The sequence below is a fragment of the Halyomorpha halys genome, unplaced genomic scaffold (assembly GCF_000696795.3).
Source record: "Halyomorpha halys isolate HHAL.00 unplaced genomic scaffold, Hhal_1.1 Scaffold1028.1, whole genome shotgun sequence".
Lineage (NCBI taxonomy): Eukaryota > Metazoa > Arthropoda > Insecta > Hemiptera > Pentatomidae > Halyomorpha > Halyomorpha halys.
The window spans coordinates 249579-271841 of NW_027115143.1; the positions used below are offsets into that span (position 1 = coordinate 249579).

General features: G+C 30.7%; 1 protein-coding gene across 1 annotated transcript in view; it reads right to left on the reverse strand.

The window, feature by feature from the left end:
- Window positions 1-22263, reverse strand: part of LOC106687925 (runt-related transcription factor 2) — a 69379-nt gene that overhangs the window by 30449 nt on the left and 16667 nt on the right. Inside the window, exon 2 of the mRNA XM_014432095.2 lies at window positions 3728-3841. Within this exon, the coding sequence (XP_014287581.1) occupies window positions 3728-3841 (114 nt within the window). The remainder of the gene's footprint in view (window positions 1-3727; window positions 3842-22263) is intronic.

Sequence of the window (22263 nt, forward strand, 5' to 3'; positions counted from 1 at the left end):
TAATGGTTTCTGAAATGAAGTTTTTCATAAATCAAACTTATTGTCCGAACAACTATAAATCAATTTATTTTAGCAAATATCATGAAAACTACTATTCCTATGAAGGTAAAGGTCATAAACATATTTATAGTCCATTAAACTAGCTTTAATTTGAGTGCTAATAGACATCTGTACGTCTCATAGTTCCTGAGATATAGATTTCTCAAAATAAATTAGCAAACTATTAATCTTTCAGAAGATTTTTAAGAAATTTTGCTTTTTAAAAAGCTATATCTCGAGAACTATTGGACGTAAATAGCTCTATAAGGGCTAATATTTCAGAAAATTTCTCTTTTTTAAATAATGTTCTCTTAGATTTTCTTGTATTGTTGGTAGTTTTTAAGATATAGAACTCCGAATGAAAAATTAATGTTTTTTTAAGGTTTTGAAACACCCGCCATTTTTTATTCCCCCTACCTATACTTGGCAGACTCATCTGTTTTGACTAGTAATTATACATAGTTTTCATTAAAGTAATCAAAAATTGGGGTGAGATAACCCTTTTTTTTCTTTTCGGCTCTTGTACTATCAAGTCTTGGCATTGCACCTCAGTGGAATATTAATGCATAAAAGGTTATTGTAAGATGTGATGTAGTTGATTTGATCATAAATCTGTAATTAAATATTTACCTATTGTCAAATATATAGAGCTAATACATCCTAAGCTATGGCGAACGGCCATCCTTCCACACACAAGACTGTATTCGGTTGGAGAGGGAATGTGGTCAGAAGCTTGTTATATTTTTTGCTCCCGGCTATCCTCCACTACCGGGCGACTAACAAACAAACAGAGATCAAAGGAGCGATCTCCTGTTTACGTTTCGGCTCCTCTATCTTCTATCTAGCCCAGGAGGCGTGGTCCAGCATGGCCACCGGCGCCACCCGCGCTATATCCGGCTTATCTTAACATCTAGTTCGCTACGCTACGAGGGCCGTCCATTTTTAACTGAGAAATTTAGAAAAACGTCATTTCAGATTTCTTGGTGTGGCCTTCATAGTTACAACTGTACAAGAGCCAAACAGAACAAAAAATTCTGTTATTTCACCCCACTTTTTTAGTACTCTAATGAAAATTACATATAATTACTAGTCAAAATTGATGAGTCTGCCAACTATATAATTTTTTATATGGAGATCCATTTTTTTGGAACTTTTTTCAACACTAGAAAATCAAGACACCACAACTTAAGTAGACTAAATTTACTAAAATATGAACTCTAATTTACGTTCTATATTTTCCGAAATATAGATTTTATAAAGCAACATTCCATAAATAAATGCACTGAAAAATCAGTAGTTAGTGAATTTATTTTAAGAAATCTATTTCTCAGGAATTATTTGCCGTAAGGACATCCCAGCAATATCAATTGGCACTCAAATTAAAGCTATTTTAATGTACTATAAAGTAGTTTTTGAAGTTTATCTTTGTAGGAGTAGTAGTTTTTACGATATTTACCAAAATAAATTCTCAAAATGTAGATTTTTTTTTTTTTAAGTTTGGTTTATGAAATACTATATCACAGGAAACTTTTGACGTAAAGATATCTATTAAGGCTTATATTTCAAAGAATTTCCTCCACTTTAAATAATGTGATATTAAGTTTTTTAGTGTTCGGGTAGTTTTAAGGAAATGGAGCTCCGAATGAAAAATGAACGAAAATTTCAGATTTTTGAATTTTATTTTTTCAAAGAAAATAATACACAATATTTTTTTACTTAATGAAACTGAAAATGGAGTTTTGTGTATGTTCAGAGCAGCCACCATATTTTATTCCCCCAAACTATGATTGGCAGTCTTATCAATTTTTAACCGTATTTATATATAGTTTTCATCGATTCAATAAAAAATTGGAGTAAAAAACTGTTTGTTTTTTTTATCACTTAGGTCTATAATAGTTATTCGTATCTCCGGGTGAAGGAAATAAAGTTCTGTAGCTAGGATGTCTAAAACACTGTTCAGAACTTGACTGTAAAACGTTTAATATAACAATATCTGAATAATTTATACAATATCCTCTTGAAATTCGAGGAATATTTTAAAACCTGATGCCGAGGGATGTCAGAAGTTTTAAACCACCGGGATAAAACTTCCCACCGATAAATAAAGAAGTTGCTGAGAAGAATCCTCTACAGAGGAGAGACTGCCGGAAGAAACCAAGACCCGAGAGAGCTGGATGGTTGAGGTCTGGAGAATGATGAAGTTTAAAAGAGGTGGTGAGGGATGGAACAAGGAGCCTCGAAGGATCCTGGAACTATGCACTGGGTGTTGTTAGCTCTGGAATAATCCACCATGGAAACAATTTAAACTTGAAATATCCCTGGAATTCCAGAAGCAGTCTCAGGGGACGGGGCTGTACTAATTAAATATGAGTTAAAACTGCTCTATTCTAATTAAAATGGATGAATGTTGGACGGATGGATATGTTCTATGTCTGGAATCTGCAAGGGGAGGACAATAGAGGGTTCTGCTGCAGTAACTTCAAACGAAATAGTTGTTGAGCGCCTGCTTGGTTTCAGGTTGTCTTTTGTTTCTTGCTTGATAGCAAATCGAAATTCGTCGAACTTATCATATGAGTGATCTGGCGCATCACACTTTCACTTACATAAAATATTTTTATTTTGCTGTTGCTATAAAAATAGACATTTAGAGTTTTTGAGATGTAAATATTAACTTTTTTCCTGCCAAGAGTTTAACGAAGTTGGAAATATGTGCTTGTATTTAGGAGATATCGTTCAAATCGGATGTTTCAATTTTCCATTTCTCCTCCTTTAGTAATCCATAAAATTCTTTAATATTTTGTATTTGTCTATTGTTTATTATTGTAAACAATAAGTATTGTTTACTTTTATCATATTAACAAAATTAATAGTATTTTAGAGGAAGATATTTGAAAATTCAATATTCAAGCCCTGTTAGATTTTTTCAATAAGGGATAATATCTCACTGATATTAAAGACCATTAAATTTAATGATAATGTGGCGAGTTTATTCAAAATCATTAGATCTGTTTTTGAGATAATCGATTCTATAAAGTGATACTTCTGGTCGGTCGATTTTTATCAAAAACGCTGCTATACACTCTAGGAATATACTCGTCTTAAATATATAATTTTAATTTCCCAGGACTTCTCGTTTTTTGAACTAGACTGCTCACAGACACACACATAAACCATTTTGTTTGATTGTGTTTGTTTAGTGGCGCAAAACATCATTGGTCATCAACGCCATTTATACCTTATTTAATTTTTCTTATATTTGTTTAATTTTCTTTCTTTATTTTTTTTTTAAATTCGATTATCATTTATTTATTTTTTATTGTTATTATTATTATTATTTTTTACCGTCCGTTAAATTTTTGTCAGTAAACCTTTTGATTTAGTAAACTAAAAAATGAATTATATTATTTTATCATTGTCTCCGAGGGTTTTTGAAATATCTGAGTTTAATCCTAAGCTATTGAGGAATGATGTGAAATATCGGAATTGTTGGAAAATATGGCTAATTCGCAAATTGTTGTTGCAATACTGGCAGTTCGGAGGCGTTTCTTTTGAAATTAGATAAGAGTGGGTGAGCCTCGTGTGACCTACTCTCAGCTTGGTCAGTACGACCTCAGTACTCCGGTCTCTAATTATGATAGTTTCACTATTATTTATAAATATTTAATAAAATATATAAATAAAATCTTACTTGTCTTTGACCTGGGTTCCCTGGGTCCATCCACGGTGACCTTGATAGCCTTCGTGTAGGTGGCCACCTGCGGCGGCGTCGAACTGACGGTGATTGTCAGGGTGAAACTTTTACCTGAAAAATAGAAATACAATATAAACATTTATTATGATTAATTCAATATTTTTTTAAAAAATTGAAATATTTTGTGAAAGAAATTAATTAAACTGTTGAGAGCAACAGTGGTGTAAGTCATTCTGCTATCATCAACATTAATTTTTAAAAAATCATTTACTTAATTACTGAGTGTATTAGCTTCAAATGTTTTTATATAGTTAGTATATGCTTGAGATTGACTACTTTTAGTAGACAAAGTAGTTAATTCTTTCTAAAAACTTTATAGAACTCTCCCACATTAAATATCACAAAATTCCAGTATTAACTTATACCACTTTTACATTATCAGTGGTTCACTTTATCAAGTAAGTAAGGACAATTCCGAAATATTTAATATTGTCGATAATTTTTATTTCAAAATGCTACGGACCGCTTATGTTATGAAAAAGGCTATCTATTTTTCACAGTTTTACTAAATTTAATGCTAGAATATAAATCAGTAAAAATGTTAAAGACGAATATAAGGAAACTCAAAACTCTGTAGTATTCTGATAAAGAGCCAAGTCTTAGATTAAATTAAGACCAAAGAAAAGATATTGTTTAAAAAAAAAGAGTTAATTTTAGTGTAAATTAATTTTCCTTGGCAAACATATTTCAAAAAGGGCTGGTCCGTTTTGGCCTGAACAAGGCCAATTCTTTCATATTTTGTATTCATTTATTGTTTATTTGCATTGAGAGACAGTTCGTTTTTATAATTATACAAAATTTGTCTTTTTGGGTATGAAAACTCGTAATTAAGGTGTAAAAATTATTATCGACTTTGTTCGAGTTTGTTGTTTGTTTGTAAAATTATTATTGATCAGCATTGAATACAATACTTTTAAAAAAAAGGTTACAAATCCGGGTTGGTTATTTAAATTATTTGGTTAGTGGTTGGGATTAGTTGATTAGTTAGATATGCTGTTTGGGAGATTTAAGACTTATTTATTTATTATTTTCTTTTTAATTATTTCTAAATTTGTATTTATTTGAAACCTTTATTTTTTTATGTTGCATCTCGAAGTTCTTAACAAAATATTGTGGAGCCCATAAAGTTATATTTTTTATTATATATTGAATATTTGTGTTAAGTGTTCTCTGGTAAAAAAAAACATAATAGAAAAATATGAAATGAATGATAGGGGTGGATAGAGAAAATTAAAAATACACTATTATTACAAATTAGAAAGAAAACAAGAAGGAACACGAAGGAAAATTAAGGAAGACTGAATTGATAAAGGAACAAAAACAAAATAATAAGAATGTAATGTTGAATACGAAAAAAATAAGATAATGTAGCTTAAAGCGCCAACTTTGACTGGCTTCTGACTGCACCGGCGTTAGTTCTAATTCAAAGTCTGGTCGACTTTTATTTCTGTGGCGGTCCCAAGAAATGAAAACTTGACTCCCCACCATGGTTAAAATAGTGCAAGAACCAATAGATATACCCCGTGTGGTTATGACTGGTATGGCCAGGAAAAAGGTCTTAAAAAAATATATATATATAAAAAAAGTTATAAAAAATAAAAAAAAGGGGTAAGTAATTATATATTGTGATATAAATTAAAATAAAATGGTATAGGGATATAAAATAAAATAAAGTTAAAATATTGTTTTCTCATTATAACTATAAATTATAATTATAATGAAATATATAATATAATTTTAGGACTGATTAATATGCTGTATATTTAGACCAACCCACAGTATTTCGGCATAATTACTTGTTATATATAACGCATTTCCCTCTCTAGCTCATTGAAAAATGTTTAATTATTCTATCAGGTTTAAGATGGTAAGACAAGGAGTAAAAAAGAAGAATAGGAAAATTTATCATGAGCTGCATGGCCTTTTCTCCTATGGTGCATGCAGTCCTCATATCAGTTTGGAAATTAAAAATATAAAAACAAGAGAAGAGATTATAAATGCTGGGTATGAAAAAGGGTGTAGCCTGCGGTGAGGACAGAACCATGGACACTGAAGTAACTAAAATTTCTGGAATGCGGGTATAAAACACGGGGATATTACATTCCGGGCAGACCTGTCACGGATTTAATAAACTAATTTCGACAGGCGGTTCCTCTGTCAGCAGACCGCAGGGTATTTGTTGAAACAGGAGGGGGGGAGTACATCATTAATTTTTCTCTTTATAGTTTCGGTCAAGTGTGATATCCTAGTTCACAGGAATGTCATGCCACCTAGAGTCATACCTATATTGGGGTATTCATGATGTTTAGTTTAACATGTTAAAGCGTGTTAAATGAACAAATATTTCCTTCTTTTATCATGTTATAAATGATATAACACATGACATGGTCGAGAGTCTATTAACACGTATGTTAAATGGAGAATGACGTCACGCAACAGACCAGATGATCTCGTCACCATTTTTTTGTTGTGTTAAATTACTTGCTCTTAATTTGTGTTAGTATTGTTTTGGATGCTTTTGTAACTAATAAAGAAATTGATAACAATAATCACAAATTCCACTTTAGGCATGTTGTAATAAATTACTTTCACTTAATTAAAATCAATTTATTTAAAATTTATCTTCAGAAAAATTAAAACTTGGAAGTAAGCAATAATAAGAAGTTTTGGAAGGACAGGTTATAAATCGAGTTGCTCAGAAAATCCGCTAGGAGCTCTTATGCATTTAACATGACTTTAAATAAAGCTGCTCACAATCCTAATAACACTTAACATGGTAAAACATTTTACATTCTACACATCATGAATATCCCTAGTAAAAGATCTCGGTGGGAAAAAAGTCCGTTATTTCATCCCAATTGTTTATTAATTTAATAGAAAATATGTATAATTACAAGTCAAAATCGATGAGTCTGCCAAGTATAGTTAGGGGGAATACAAAATGGCAAAATACAAAATTAAATTTAGAAATGAAAAAAAAAATTAATTTTTCATTCGAATTTCCGTATCATTGAAAATACCTAAACTAGAAAACCTAATAGAACATTATTTAAATTAAAGTAAATTTGCTAAAATAGAGCTGTTAAATAGTTCCCGCGTTACCTTAACCATGATCGTAAACAGCCCTTTTTGGGCTCTTATTTTTGGAAATTTGCCTTCTTTAAATTATATTAATGGGAGAAACGTTGGAAAATAAATAGTTGTCAGCTACTTTTGTTACTGTTTCGACCGCAACTCTGACCATCTCCATAATTTTAAATTATATGGTCAACTATTTATAATTAATTTATAGCGAGTAACTATATCAGTATATAAATTAATAAATTTATATTTAGTAACCTAACTTATTAAAAATAAATTGTTGATAATTTAATTAATTAATTATCTTGATTTATTGTTATGTATATATCCGAGTTTGTTTGTTAATATTTTGTTTTTTTTAATTTTATGTTTCTCTGAATTAAGGTCGATATCTCGTTTTGTTTTTAGCCCCAATGCTGGTCTGAAATTTAGGTCGAAACGTCGGCACAAATTAATAAGTTTGGTTTGGGCACTCTCCCCCTCCCTATCTGACTATCTCTTCCTGATATGGATAATTGTATTAGAAATAAAACTAGAAAAAGGAGCTATTTTAGAGATCATCTGCTGAAAACAATAGGATATTTTTATGAAATTTACTCTACTTAAATAATTCTGTTAGGTTTTCTAGTGTGGTTGGTAGTTTCAAAGATATGGAGCTCTGAATGAAAAATCAATTTTTTTTAAACGTTTTTGAATCAGCCACCATTTTTTATCTTCCCTAACTATACTTGGCAGACTCATCAATTTCGAACAGTAATTATACATAGTTTGCTTTAATTTATTAAAAAATCGGGATGAAATAACTACCTTTTCTTATTCTAGGCTCTTGTACTATAATGTTCTGATAGTCGCATCATGGCAGGTGGAGTTTTACTATCTTCCTCCACTTGGAAAACAAGTACCCACATGGTCCCATCACCTATCACCCACGATGATATAAAGATATTTTTATTTTATGCCGCTAATGACACAATAAATATTTTTTATTTTAAGAATAATTTTAATTTTGTATTAGAAGAATTATTAAGTTTCTTTTTTTTTTTTTAATGCCTACCCTGTACCCTATCCTTGATTCCGAACACATAATCCCAGATCACTAGTTTGGATTCCGAACATCCCACTCCACTATCCAGCAATGCCATCGTGTGGTTGATGTCTCGTCTTCATTGGAGCGCGTAATGTACTGCTGTGAAGTCTTTCTTGATGTAGAACAGGCTTTTGATCGAGCTGGCCCCCAGGACTGCTATACAAGACCCGCAAATTTCTACCCTCTACATACTTCCTCATTATCCGTTCTTATCTCTCCGACAGATTATTTCAAGTAAATTACAACGGCGCTTCTTCTTCAGAATCCAATCCTTGCAGTCCAAAATCCTTCGTAAAATCCTTAATGCTCCTTACTTGGTCACAAATCAAGTCATCCATCAGGACCTCAATGTTCCATATGTTGCCGATTTGGCCAGAACCAGATACCATTTCTTCCATGATAAACTTATCAACCACCTAAATCCACTTGTTTCTAACCTGGTTTCTCCTTCATTACCTAATAATCCTCGTAGGCGTCTGAAAAGAAGATGGCTTCGAGATCTTCTCTAGAAATGTTATTGGAGTTCTATCAGTGGGTAGATTCTCCACTTATTTGTATCATGTCACTGTGTACAGCAATTTTACAGTTGTAATACAGCAAATTTACTTGTTGTATACATGTGTATACAGTTGTAAATAACAATAAATAAATTATTATAAATAAAAAATAATATTTGTTTTATTTTAATTACTATTCACGATTGGGCTAGTGAAGGTTCCATTTGAACCACTACGTGTAACAATACCAAAGAAACGTGAGCCAAATAATCATGATATAATTTCGATTGGGGCATTAAAGTGTTATCTCTGGCGTCCAAAATCATAGAACAATGAGCTCGATGTACGAGGGTTAACACGAAGTAGATTGAAACGAGAGAGGAAATTGAAATTACCGAGTGTGGCGTGACCAACGTTGGGGCACGTCAAGTACCGACTTACACCGTCTTCATTGGAACACGAGAGGTGCGAGGATATCAACGCTCTATTAGGACATCATTGAGCACGTCTGGTTTTGAATCTAATTGAGGAATTAGATATTTTAATTATTAAAAAAAATTAATTTGATCTTGTGAATGAAAGGCACTCTTCCTTGTTGTAATTAATTATTTTTATTTAATTAAAGCCAATAACAACATTTCGGAGTTGTCACCCCAACATCAGGTATCTACAACAAATTCACCCTATGCATTCAACACTTAATAGATATGTCAACATTTATTTTTAAAATTTAAAACAGTTACCTGATTAAGATATCTTTTAAAACTACATTTTCTGTTCTCCCTATTGGTCTTATAATGCTAGGAATAGCATATTCTTATCAATAATATAAATATTCATAATTTAAAATACCAACATATTATAAATAAGGAGATCTAAAAAAAGTTCCTGAAAACTAGTTATCTTGGGAAAATTCGGTTTATACAATTATAATAAACCAAGCAATTATCTCAACAATATGAAAGATAAAATTGATAATAAAGAAAAACAGAATGTAATTCACAAAATTAATTGCCAGAATTGTGAAGGTGTATATATTGGAGAGACTTTTTCTTCGTAGCTTAACTAGTTGAGCAACATAAGAGTAATTGTAAAAATATTAACAACAGACCTAGCACAATATAGCATAAAGTATAAACATGACTTTGATTATAAAAATCAAAATATTTAAGACATAGTAAATCTCACATTAAATAGATATAGTAAACCATTTAGTAATTTAATGTTGTATAATAGTATTGGATTGTAGAGTAAATTTAATACATTATTGTTGTACTGTTATAATATGTTTTAAAAAAAAATTAAAAATAAATTGTTAATAGATTAGTCACCTTTCGTAGAACATAGGTTGGGAAGTATTGATTTGGCTTATAATCAATGGTAAAGATAACCTGGTTTCAGTACGGTATTCTAGATATTCTTTGTTTTTCAAGCTGACAGGTTCGTTTTATCCTCTTTTTTCCCCTTTCTTTATTTTACCACCTCTTCTTTTCTCCATTTTTATCCATTTTCCTTACCCTTGTTATTAGTTATGTTCACTATAACTCATAATCACTGTCACTATTGTTGTTTTAAAAAAAAAAAAGTTTTTCTTCTATTCATTTCTTTTATAAAGCTTTACTTATATTTTGCATCTTTATCAATTATTATGGTTACATATATTTTCTTTCCATATTTCAATTTTTAAATCATTAATAACTAATATGTTCATACTTCTTTGCATTACATAACTTCATTTTTATTTTATTTCCTTAATTATGTTATTTTACCCACTTTTTCAATTACCTATGTCTACATTTTATTTTCCACTTCTCTCATCACTTCATTTTATTAATTATATTCTGTAATTCATTTTATGTCATTCTGTTTATATTTTATTTTTTATTTTCTATACTTATTGTGGTTGTTATCTTGTTCTGTTCTTAGCCCTGAAGAAGGCTATAAGCTCTAGCTGAAATGTTGGCACAATTAAATAAATCACACCAACTTATTTGTGTTTCATTTTGACCGCACCCCCAACCAACTTCTCCTCGTACGTCATCCACGGTCAACTATCTCTCATAATTATTAATCTAGATCTTCTTATTGTATAATATGTTGGTATTTTTAATTATTAATGTTTATATTATTAACAATATGTTATGTTGCAATATAACACTAGTAAGGAGAAAACAAAATACTTTTGATACTTAACAAAGGAATTTATATTTATTAACGAATTTTTGTATGCATAGGATGAATTTGAGAATTCGTTGTAGATACTTGATGATCGGATGACAACCCCGAAATGTTGTTATTGTCAATTAATGATATAAAATAAAATAATTAAAACAAGGAAGAGTACCTTTCATTCATAGAATCTAATTATGAATGAAAATCATCCGGTAGAAAATATAACTTTAATAAGAAAATATTTAATGTTATGTCTGTACAGATATTCATTTTTGAGTTTCACTGCTCTTGCAGTAGCTGATATAGATCTTGCGGGCCCATGGACAATAGGTCTAATTCGGCAGAAGACTGATAAAGAGTTTGGAAGATATAGAATATACGAAAGTGGAAGAGGGACTCCGTGGTCTCCTAAAAGTTCTTCTGTAAACATTAAATCTGTAAATACATCAGTAAAATTTACGTAATTTCCATAATAAGTAATCCAGTCTGTAGAACATACATGTGAAAATAGTTTAAAAAAATTACAAATTGTCCAGTAATAAACTTAAGAGAAACTAAACTATTATTGTTAGAAAGAATACATTAGTAAAGTAGTAATGTAAAAATTAAGATAAAGACCCAAAGAAATCGATAAGCTGATAGAAGCTATCTATATACCAGAAAATATTACCATAAATAATATGGTGAATTTCAATACAGATACATAAAACTTGAACAGGCATCATGCTGAAATTTTAAGCAAAGTTAATTTGTGATCAATATGTTTAAATATAAGATAACTTATATATAATTAAATTAGGTAGGTTTTTTAATTCTAAAATGACTAAATAAAAATTGAATGATAATGAGAATATGCCAAACCTGGTATGTGACGTAGATAAAACAGTGTATTTTTTATAAAGTGATTGCTAAGGTTGTAAGACATTTCTGACTGAGACAATTATATTCCATAATGCACATCGTTCTAAATTATCCCTCAGATAGAAACTTAACGTATACAATTAATTGATAAAACCCATATGGACTTAAGTCTGCCAGACTTATGGACAAGATAAAAATACAAGTTTTTCTATCGCAATTATTAAGACTGGCAATGAACTCACCATTTTATGTTTCAAACAAGACCTTTCACACCGACCTACGCATTCCGACGGTGACGAACCACATTCATATTACTTACAAACGGTTTCACAACACACTACATTGACATTTCAATCAACTTATATGAAAGATAACAACACATAACATCCCTGACGTAGGCTGAAGAGGAGTAGGATGAGATGAGTGAATCCGAGGACGTGACATATTACCATTTTTCTTAATTAAAGCTAAATCTAAAGAATTAAAATTAATAATTAAATATTATCCCACTACGATCACCAAAGGGGCAGAGCCGGGTAGTAAAGGGAAACGGAAAATCTTTTTCGAAATTGGAGCCCGTTTGCAACATAATTTTTATAGAAAATTAAAATTAATTATTTATAATGTTTATCTCTGATCTTTAATTGATTAAAAAAATTACAACAATAATGAATAAATAATTAAACACATTCACAGGTATTTGATAAATTGGATTTGCATTTTAAATATGGTTCATTTAAAGGGACAAGATTATTTTCAACAAACTTAAATCTTGGATCTGCCTTTAATTCTCTATATAATAAACTGAGCATTGTTTTGTTTGACCGGATTAATATCCTAACTGATTTATAAGTAAACAATGGGATGACAATAAAGGGGACTACAAATCCCTTTTGGGCGGACTAATCCATGGATTATGTATGGCGAATCCATTGGACTCCCCCATCCCCGCAACTCATAGAGGGCGATTGATTAAAAACCTTTTGGCCTTGTTTGTAGAGAGCTCTAGGCTAAAATGATTATCCCATTTCCAGGGAGCCGGGAGCTGATATTGGTCTGTGGTTCCAGCTCTGCGGTCCTCCATCAATCCAACATAATGATCTCCAGTCCCAGGGTTAGGGTTCAGTTTGCTTTATTACCAGTTCCAAGGAGGGAAAACTGTTGATAAGTCATAAAAATAATGGATATATAAAAATAATCTGGTGCGGTGCGAGCATCAAAGTTCAGTAATCACCCTACTTTGAGCTGAAATTAATCCATGATCAGAACAGATATTTCCAAATCATTCACTGTGGTAATATTTCCTCGTACTTTTTTTATTATTCATTATATATTTGCGGACCTACGATAGACAAAATTCATAACTATATAGACATGCTAAAACATCATAAAAAAGTGTTTCCTTTCTCTGGACTCCGGGGCACTCAGGAATAGCTGGAAATGAGACAGCGGATAAAGCGGCTAAAGAGGCTGCCACAATGAACGTTCCACCACTCCAAATTTACGAGCCGAAAGACATAAAGGCATTTTTAAGGAACATAATCCGAAAAAGTTGGGATTCAATGTGGGCTGCCGTACCACTCACCAATAAATTAAGAAATGTAAAAAAAAATACACAAAAGTGGAAAAGTGCCATAAGGGGAAACAGAAGAGAAGAAGTGGTTGTTGCAAGAGTCAGAATAGGACATTAACATCCAAATTAACTCACCTTCACTTAATCACAAAAGAGGACCAGCCTATTTGCCAAACATGTCATTCCCCATTATCAATAAAACATATAATTGAAGAATGCCCATCATTTCGTCAAGCCTTCGAAAATAATAAAATTCCACGAACAAGAGAATTGGCCCTTAAAGACTCAGAAGAATCCATAGACAAAATAATAAAATTTCTGAAAGAAACACAACTTTATACTAAAATATAATCCACCAATACCGACCAGTGTAAAAAGGAAATAGTCTACATTCAACCATCAAATGTCAAAGTCAAGAAGATAGATGAAGTAAAAAGGGTGTAATAACCTATATGTTGATCGCCCTGAATAAAAATCTAATCTAATAATCTAATCTATCGGTCGCTGTGAAAATAACACGTAAAAATGATAAGTGAAATTTATTAATTACAATTTTGACTATTGGGGGGTTGTGGGGGCTACTACAATCTATAAGTTAGATCAGAACAATATGAATTTATTGAAATACTAAAACGAAATTAAAGTAAAAGAATAATAATAAAAATAAATGAATGGACTTTGAAGTGAATAATAATCCTGCAAAATCAGTAAATTAATATAATCATGATAATAAATAAGATGATAAAAGAATACCCTAAAAAAAGGGATCTAGTAATATCTAAATAGATTATATCTATAACTAAGCACACACATGTATAGCTAATTTTAATTGTAATATAAAGAATAATTATGTGGAATTAAAAAAAAAATCAGGCAGATGTGGTTATTTGCTGAATTAAGATAAATTATTAGGAATCATAGAAGTAAGACAGTACTCAGTCAAATATTTATTTTTTTAGTTTTCTTTGTGGTTGATCTATTTATTAGTTCTTCTTTAAGTACGTTTGCATAATATATTGTTATAGGGTATTTTGATAAATTAAATTTTTTTAAAACATTTTTCAGATATATTATTTCTTTTCTAAATATTACTATCCATAAATTTTAAGATAGTTTTATAAAAATATAATAAATAACATTCGATCCCATATCTTAATATCGATTCAAATAATGCTTTCTACATTATTAAAGCTTCTCTGCTAAGCACAAATTGGAGGTAATAAATTTTATTTGAGCATATTCTAAATATTTAAAAAAAAAATTAATATGCGGGATTCCCAAGAAAAAGGATTATACACGGTAACACCTTATTTTGCAAATGAACCTTTCAGTCACATTTTGACTCCAATTTCAACAGTTCTTATAAGTAACTTTATTATTATTTCTCATTACAAAATTTTAACATTTTTCTTTTTGCAAAACTATGGCAGAAATATAAAAATATAACAGATTACTAAAATTGATATTGCGCTTTTAACAATTCATGCTAAATGCTAAATTATTATGGCATAAATATTGAAAATACTAGTAATGACTTCATGGAGTTGGTTATCCTGCCAAGTGAAATGCTCAAATACAGCTTTAGCTAAATTAAAAACCTTACTAATTAATAATTATTGTGACATAAAAACATTAAACAGATTGGCCAAACGGAACAAAAAACTGCGGAAGCACCCGGTATGTTAAAAGTCGTTAAAACAGACCCAAAAATTATCCACTAATTATCCACTACCTTTTTTGATTTTATATATTAAATATTATTTTTTCTAAAATCTTTGGCTTTCCGACGGTATATAATACGTCTACATTACTACTCCTATTACCGGAAATATTTTTCTTCCTATCTCCATAAGTTATTATCAAATCTTTTCATAGCTGATATTTTTTACATTTTCCACTACTGATAAAAATGTGAGATAGTTAATTATTTTAAACAAACAACATTAAAAGTACTCTAGAGATAACTTTTTTTTCGTACCATTAATTATAATAAAAATTAGAACTTCATACATAAGTTCGATCTTCACTCGGGGCAAATATTTTTTTCTTTTATTAATGACTCAGAGACAACTTTTTTTTATTTTTATTTTCAAATCCTCTTTATTTATATATAATTACAATTACAAATATATGATAATACATAGTATATATACAAATTACATACTGACTTTGTTTGCCGTGTGGCAGTATAAGTTGAGTTACAGGGTTCGCTGAGGTCTCTCTCAGAGACAACTATTTTAAAAATTCGACTTTAAAGGCCTTTTTGTTACCGTTTCAATGAGAATAAGACCTAGCTTATATAATTTACATTAATCTTTTTGAGCTTTATCAAAATCGTTTGTGCCATTTTTGAGAAAATGGAAAAAATTATCATATTAAGTGATACTTTCGGTCAGGCGATTTTATAATAAAGGTAGGACCCGCCCCAACAAGACCCCCAGGGAGTGACGGTCCTGTATCACTTTTCAAATATTTTCTTAAAACGTGAGGAGGATACTACTTTAACATAGTTAAATAGAGCACTATTTAAAAAGCACCTGAAATTGAAAACGGCGTGTCCTTTTTTTTTATTTTATTTTTTTTTTCATACCCTCCTGTAATCATTTTAGTGGGTATTTGGTACGTACATAGAGGTATGCTATATGTATAGCTGGGACGGCGTGTCCTTCGTGTTAGCCTTACTTATCTGACTTTTCTAACAGACAATTATAGCGAGTAGGTTGGTGGATGTACGACATTTCACAATCTCACAAGAAGAGTTCATAACACAAAAAAAAGGCATCCTTCCCGCTCGGACTTCCGTACAGCATTTCTTTATTAAAATAGCTGTTCAGTTACACAAGGTATCCTTAACACCCATCTATACGTATAGCATACCTCCTATATGTACGTACCAAATACCCACTAAAATCTTTACAGGAGGGTATGAAAAAAAAATACACAAGCACTAAAATTTTTCGTGACTTATTGGTCTTCAAAAAAGTATATTTCCGTCTCTTTCTAAATATTCCATACGTAGATAAGCATAAGTAAAAATATTATTATTGAGTTAATCAAATGCAATTGGACATGTAATTATCATGTGTATCAAACATGTTCATATAAGTCAAATATATAGATAAGTCATAATATAATTAACTTTCCCTTTCAAGGAACATACTGAGATAAAAACTTCAGAAAGTGCCAAAACCTGCTTTGGACACTGTGAGGAAATTACAAAGTTGAGGTTTTAGTAATTTACAAGCAAAAATTCTAGATTTTTTTTTTTAAGTCAAGTAAATGTAAAATATACATTAGTGTCAAAATCTATTGGGCACTCTATTTGACTTTTTTTTTTTTTAAGAATAACCCGTATACGTTCAGTATAAACAATATTTCTTCTTCAATTCTGTGAATTGGATCTATTTTTCTATTTAAATTTTTCCAGGACTATTTACTAGACAAGCGGTCTAAATTGCCAATCCATTACAAAAGACTGATCTACATGACTATTATAAGGCATACGAAGTTGAGCTTTGGGGCTCCACTAAACCATCAAATTCCTCCCGAATCCGATCCTTACAGTCCAAAATCCTCCGTAAAATTCTTGATGCTCCTTACTTTGTCACAAATCAAGTCATCTATCAGGACCTCAATATTCCATATGTTGCCGATTAGAAAACCAGATACCATTCCTACCATGATAAACTTCTCAACCACCCAAATCCACTTGTTTCTAACCTGGCTTCTCCTTCATTACCTAATAATCCTCCTAGGCGTCTGAAAAGAAGATGGCCTCGAGATCTTCTCCTCTAGAAATGTTATTGGAGTTCTATCAATGGGTAGATTCTCCACATGTTTTTATCATGTCACTATGTCACCTACAGCAAAAATTACTTGTTGTATATATGTGTATACAGTTGTAAATATCAATAAATAAATTATTAGAAAAAAAAAAATTTCCAGAAGCTTTTTTAACTATTATGTTTTTCACTTATTACAATTCCCACAGTAATAGTATTTTAAAAAATTTCGCTTAATATACAGAATTGTTGACGGGTATCCAATAATCGAAGTTTCTGATTACGGATTCCAATTCATCAAGATGCTAACAATCATTACGGGATAAAAGAATTTAATCATGTTTCTAGCTAATATATTATTTATGTAAAATAAAAAGATATGTTAGTAGTATGATACTACATTACTGCGTTTAAATACATGTTTTAAAACATTTTCGAACAGATAAAAAGGGTATTTTTTTTTATTACGTCATCTAGAGAGGTTTAATATAGACAAAATGACAGTTTAAATTATTCATATTGAAAGAAGATTGTTGACAGTATGAAGTAGATTGTAGGAAGATAGTCGGGGAGTGGTCAATAAAGCTATCAAAATGGTAAAAGAGAACTATTTATTGTTAACTGTATGATCGTAGAGTGAGGAGATCAAGGATACAGGTAGGTTTCTTTTAATTTTAAAAACTTGGAATTGGAAAACACCAAGACGGTACTGCCTTCGGGAGATCGGATAGAGCCACTTCAACTCGGTATACCAACGAGAGGCATGAGAGCACCATTTATACAGGTTAATTTTTTGGGTAAATTTTTTATTTAAAAATAAAAAATTGTTTTTTTTCACAATAGGACACTATGAGGGGAACAATATAATCTCGAAACATCATAATATATTAGTTTTATCATTTACTGAACCTCAAACCCTAAATGTGACCAAATGTATACATATATAGCGACTCTCTTCTTAACTAACATATGTAGTTAATTTTATTATCTTATTTTTGTGTTCTTTTGAATTAACCCCCATTCACGGAAACCTCCGTATAACGGACTAAGTATCCTTCACCATTAATTTACATTATTTACAAGTTTTACAATACTAACAATTTGAACTAATAAAAAAATCAAGGCTGATAGAATAAATGTTGAGATTTTTCAGAGATGACAAACAAATAAAGGGTGGGTTTTCGGTTGTGTTTATCCTGACACAGATTGGGGGTGGGTTGAGGGTGATTTAATAGAACTGCCAGCATTTAAAGCTCAGTTGGGGTAGGTAGGGCTCACCGACAGCGAAGAGAATATAGGGGTTCTCTTTATATACCTCGTATTTTTGGCATTTCATTTCAGTTTTTTTTTATACTTTTTTTGTTTAGTATCGTCGACAGATTTCAATAAAATAATATAAATCTAATTTAAATAATAGGGTGTAAACAAAGATAATATCTTTTATTATTTTTTTTCCTAGCTGTGCCCCACAGTTATACCCGCGTTATATACTGAGACAGACAACAAATAAATTATAATCATAATGTTTTTATTTGGAAAATAAAAAAATATTATTAGAATTAAATTAAATTTAATTCCCCATTCCGATCCAGGAAGGGTCAGACGTGCAGTACTAAGTAAGGAAGTGTTCTTACTAGACCAACGGTTGTGCAAGGAGATGATTTAGTCAGAATCATACTCGACCGCCAGATTTATACCCAATTAAGTATCCACTTTATGAGACTAGGCGGCCCCCTGCGGGGTCCAGAACCCACAGGGCTGACTCAACGGCTACAGGTAACAGATAATAATGATCTGCCACTGCTGAATATGTACTCAGGTCCTTGGAGTTAGTAGTCCAATATAAAAAGAAAAATTACTAAATCGGCAAATAGCTCAAATAAAATTCTCCACAAATATTTGATATAAACTTTATACTCTAAAAAACCTGAGAAGGAAGGTAATGGAGAATAATTTAGAATTAGTGATGAGAAATTACGAACCAGTTATTAGTAATCAATTATTATTGATTGAAAAAAGATTATTATAAACATTATTTTATTAAAAAATTAAACTAATTATTGGTACAAAGTGGTTTTCGAGGACGCCACCTTTTTTTATATTCTATAACTGTGTTTATCGATCAGAATAAAAATATAATTTATTGTATTTATATTATTTTAATTCCTCCTATACATTTTAATGTAATCAGAAGGTTAAAAGTTAAATATTAAAAAAAAAAAAAATGAACATACTTAACATACTTTTTCATAATTCGTTCATTTCTCATTGACAGATTATTTCAAGTAAACCACAATGGCTCCTATTCATCCCTCTATTCTCAATCCACTAGTGTTCCTCAAGGTCTCATCCTCTACACTTTCTATACAGCTGACATCCCAACCAACCCTAACACTATCCTCACCACGTATGCCGATGACACATGTGTGCTCACAGTTAATAATAATCCTTTAATTATATCCCATATCATAGCCCTCGAAGAATGGTGCCGTAATTGGAGGATTAAAATAAATTCCAATAAATCCCATCAAATTAATTTTACACTTCGTCGTAAACCTACCTACTGCCCTACAGTTTCCTTTAATAATGTTGCTCTTACCCCCGTCGATCAAATCCGCTACCTTGGACTACATTTGGTCAAACTTCTAACCTGGAATCCTCACACAAGGATTAATTCATGTATGTGTTCATTTTATATTTAATTCTTGATGGGAGAGACGATTTTGTTCACTATACCCGTAGTTGTCCATTGTGTAAGTGAATAAACAAGTTTTATTCGTATTGTAGTTTTGGATACTATTTTTTTTTTTTTAGAAATTTGTTTAATTCAAGTTAGCCAATAAAATCTAGTACTAGTATGCTAGTGTGAAACTAAATTTCATTTGGAACCCTATACGGCTGGCTCGGAAAGTTCGTGACCCTGTGAAATTTGCGTTTGTTCGGTCTAAATTAAAGGGGCCGCTGTGTTTGGACCATAGGGCAGGCAAAAAGGGGGTGCATTTAACGTGTGCATCCTTCCGTGCTTCGGTAATGGCCGATCGATAAAACGCTCGTCCTGCTGGCCAATTAAAACCAAGCATTCGCTACTATCCTCTCCGCCATCGGGATCCATCTTCGCTGGGGTTAGGGATACGGTCGGGTTCGAACACGAGGGTTCGCTAAGCATTAGAACTGCATTGACTTGGTCCTTCCAAGGTGAACATAAGATCATATTTCTTGAAATAAAAAATTATGTACAAAACATGTTTATGTGGAGTAGAGTATCTCAGTAGGACCCCTAACTCCCAGAACTGGGTTCGATTTCGGCTAAAGGAGATAATTATTTATCCTACTATTTAAATAATAAATAAACTAAATGTTGTGTGAGTTATATTACAATGGTATGATATTGTCATTTAGAGAATCTACCTAGTGGAAGAATGCCAATTACATTTCTTCAGCAGAAGGTCTTGAGGCCATCTTCTTTTCAGACTTCTAGCTGGATTATCAAAAAAATTTAAAAAAAAAAAAAAGCTGGATTATCAGGATTTGAAAGTTTAGAAACATGAGGATTTGGGTGATTAGAGAATTAATCATACAGGAATTGAATATCTGTTTACGGCAAATTGACAATATAAGGAATATTAAAGACATTATGGATGGTTTTATTTGTGGCAAAGTAAGGAGAATTACGGATTTTGCATTGTAAGGATTGGATACTAGATGGATTAAAAGGTTTAGCGGAGCCCCGAAGCTCAACTGAGTGCTCAAAATAGGCAGTAACTCAAAATAGGCCTTTTTATAGTCATGCAAATTACAAGTATTTAAAATTAATCGGATGTTAATTTTACGTGTTTCTTTACAATTAATTAATCTGATGTTTTCATCACCGTAGTTAAAAATTGTAACAGTGCTTTTCTGTAAAGTATTGAATTTAAAGTTAACAATTTTTTTTTCAATTGAAAGGTTCATTTGGAACATTGATACGATATTATTATTATTCAGTGCGACTCTACTTTCATCACAACGAATAATTTAAAAATATATGTTGTGAAATGATTTATTTCAAATTGTGAAATTTGTGTGACGCGCGTACTGCGTTTATGTTATTTTCGTAAGTAAAAACATTTATGATATATATTTCATTAGTAATAATGATACAAAAATAATAATTAATGGTAATTATATTTAATAATCTTCACTTATTTATTTCATATTTATTCTATTGTATCTATATTGTCTTCGTGTTACTAGCTTAACTGTATTTCCTAGTTAGATATTCTATCATTTAATTTATATTTATGTTTTCTATATTATATAGTAATTATAGTTATCATTATTGTCATATTTCAATTTTTTTTTCTTGTATTTCACTTATATGTAACCGTCATCTCCCCACCACTTTATATTTGTCCTATATCCGCTTTATATCATTCACTGTCTTCAAAAAGAAGTCAGATGGGTGGTTCTGGTTTTTTCTTTATTTATTTAATATTATTATTTTTTTTTTTTTAAACTCTTTCATAAGGTTTATTTGTTCTCATCTTACTTTCTTAGTTTTCCGTCTCCTTGTGTGTATAATTTTTGTTTTTATATCTCTTATATCTACTTTTCTATTTTTACGTGTTATTACGTCTCCTCTTCATTTTAAATTTAATAGTTCATGTTACTGTTTGTTTATTTTATATATATACTTATTATAGTAGATCTAGCCACAGTAACTAACAGTATCAATGAACTAAACGAGATCTACAAAACGGGAATGCAAAACCAGAAGAAGACAAAGAAAAAAAAAGAAAATTATTTTCCTCACAACTCTTAGCCGTCTAGATTTTTCTCCTGAAGACTATTTAATTTTTTAATACTTGTATGCACAAAACGTGTGTTGTCATCCGTTTAAGAATCTCAAACCCGTATGCCATAAATATATATCTATAAAATATATCTTACAATATACAAGATAAAGAAGTCTGGAGTCCCATAAACAATCCATATTTAACAGCCTACACCATCTTCCAATGTATACATAGAGAGAGGTATCTGCAGCAATATATATCCGATTCAGCTGCTTATGTTAATGTAGAGAACATTCTCAATATACATAGTATTGAGATAGTAAATTATATTTATTTATTCTTATTATCTGTAGCCAATATGTACTCTACCTCCGAAATAATACCATCCCTTATTAATTGAATGATTATTCTCAGAGCTTTTTATCATCCGGTTTATGTTTTATTATGAGTTTTTATTGTTTGTATTCATTTTATATTGCTTGGTATATATATTAATAATAAATTCATAACTGAAGTAAAATTATATATCTAATATCAGATAGCCTATATTTATTATTATAAGAGTAACTATTTGTTTAACTATGAAGTGCGGGAAAAGACTCACATGAAGACATATTTTGAATTATTTGTACAAGAAGTCATGTT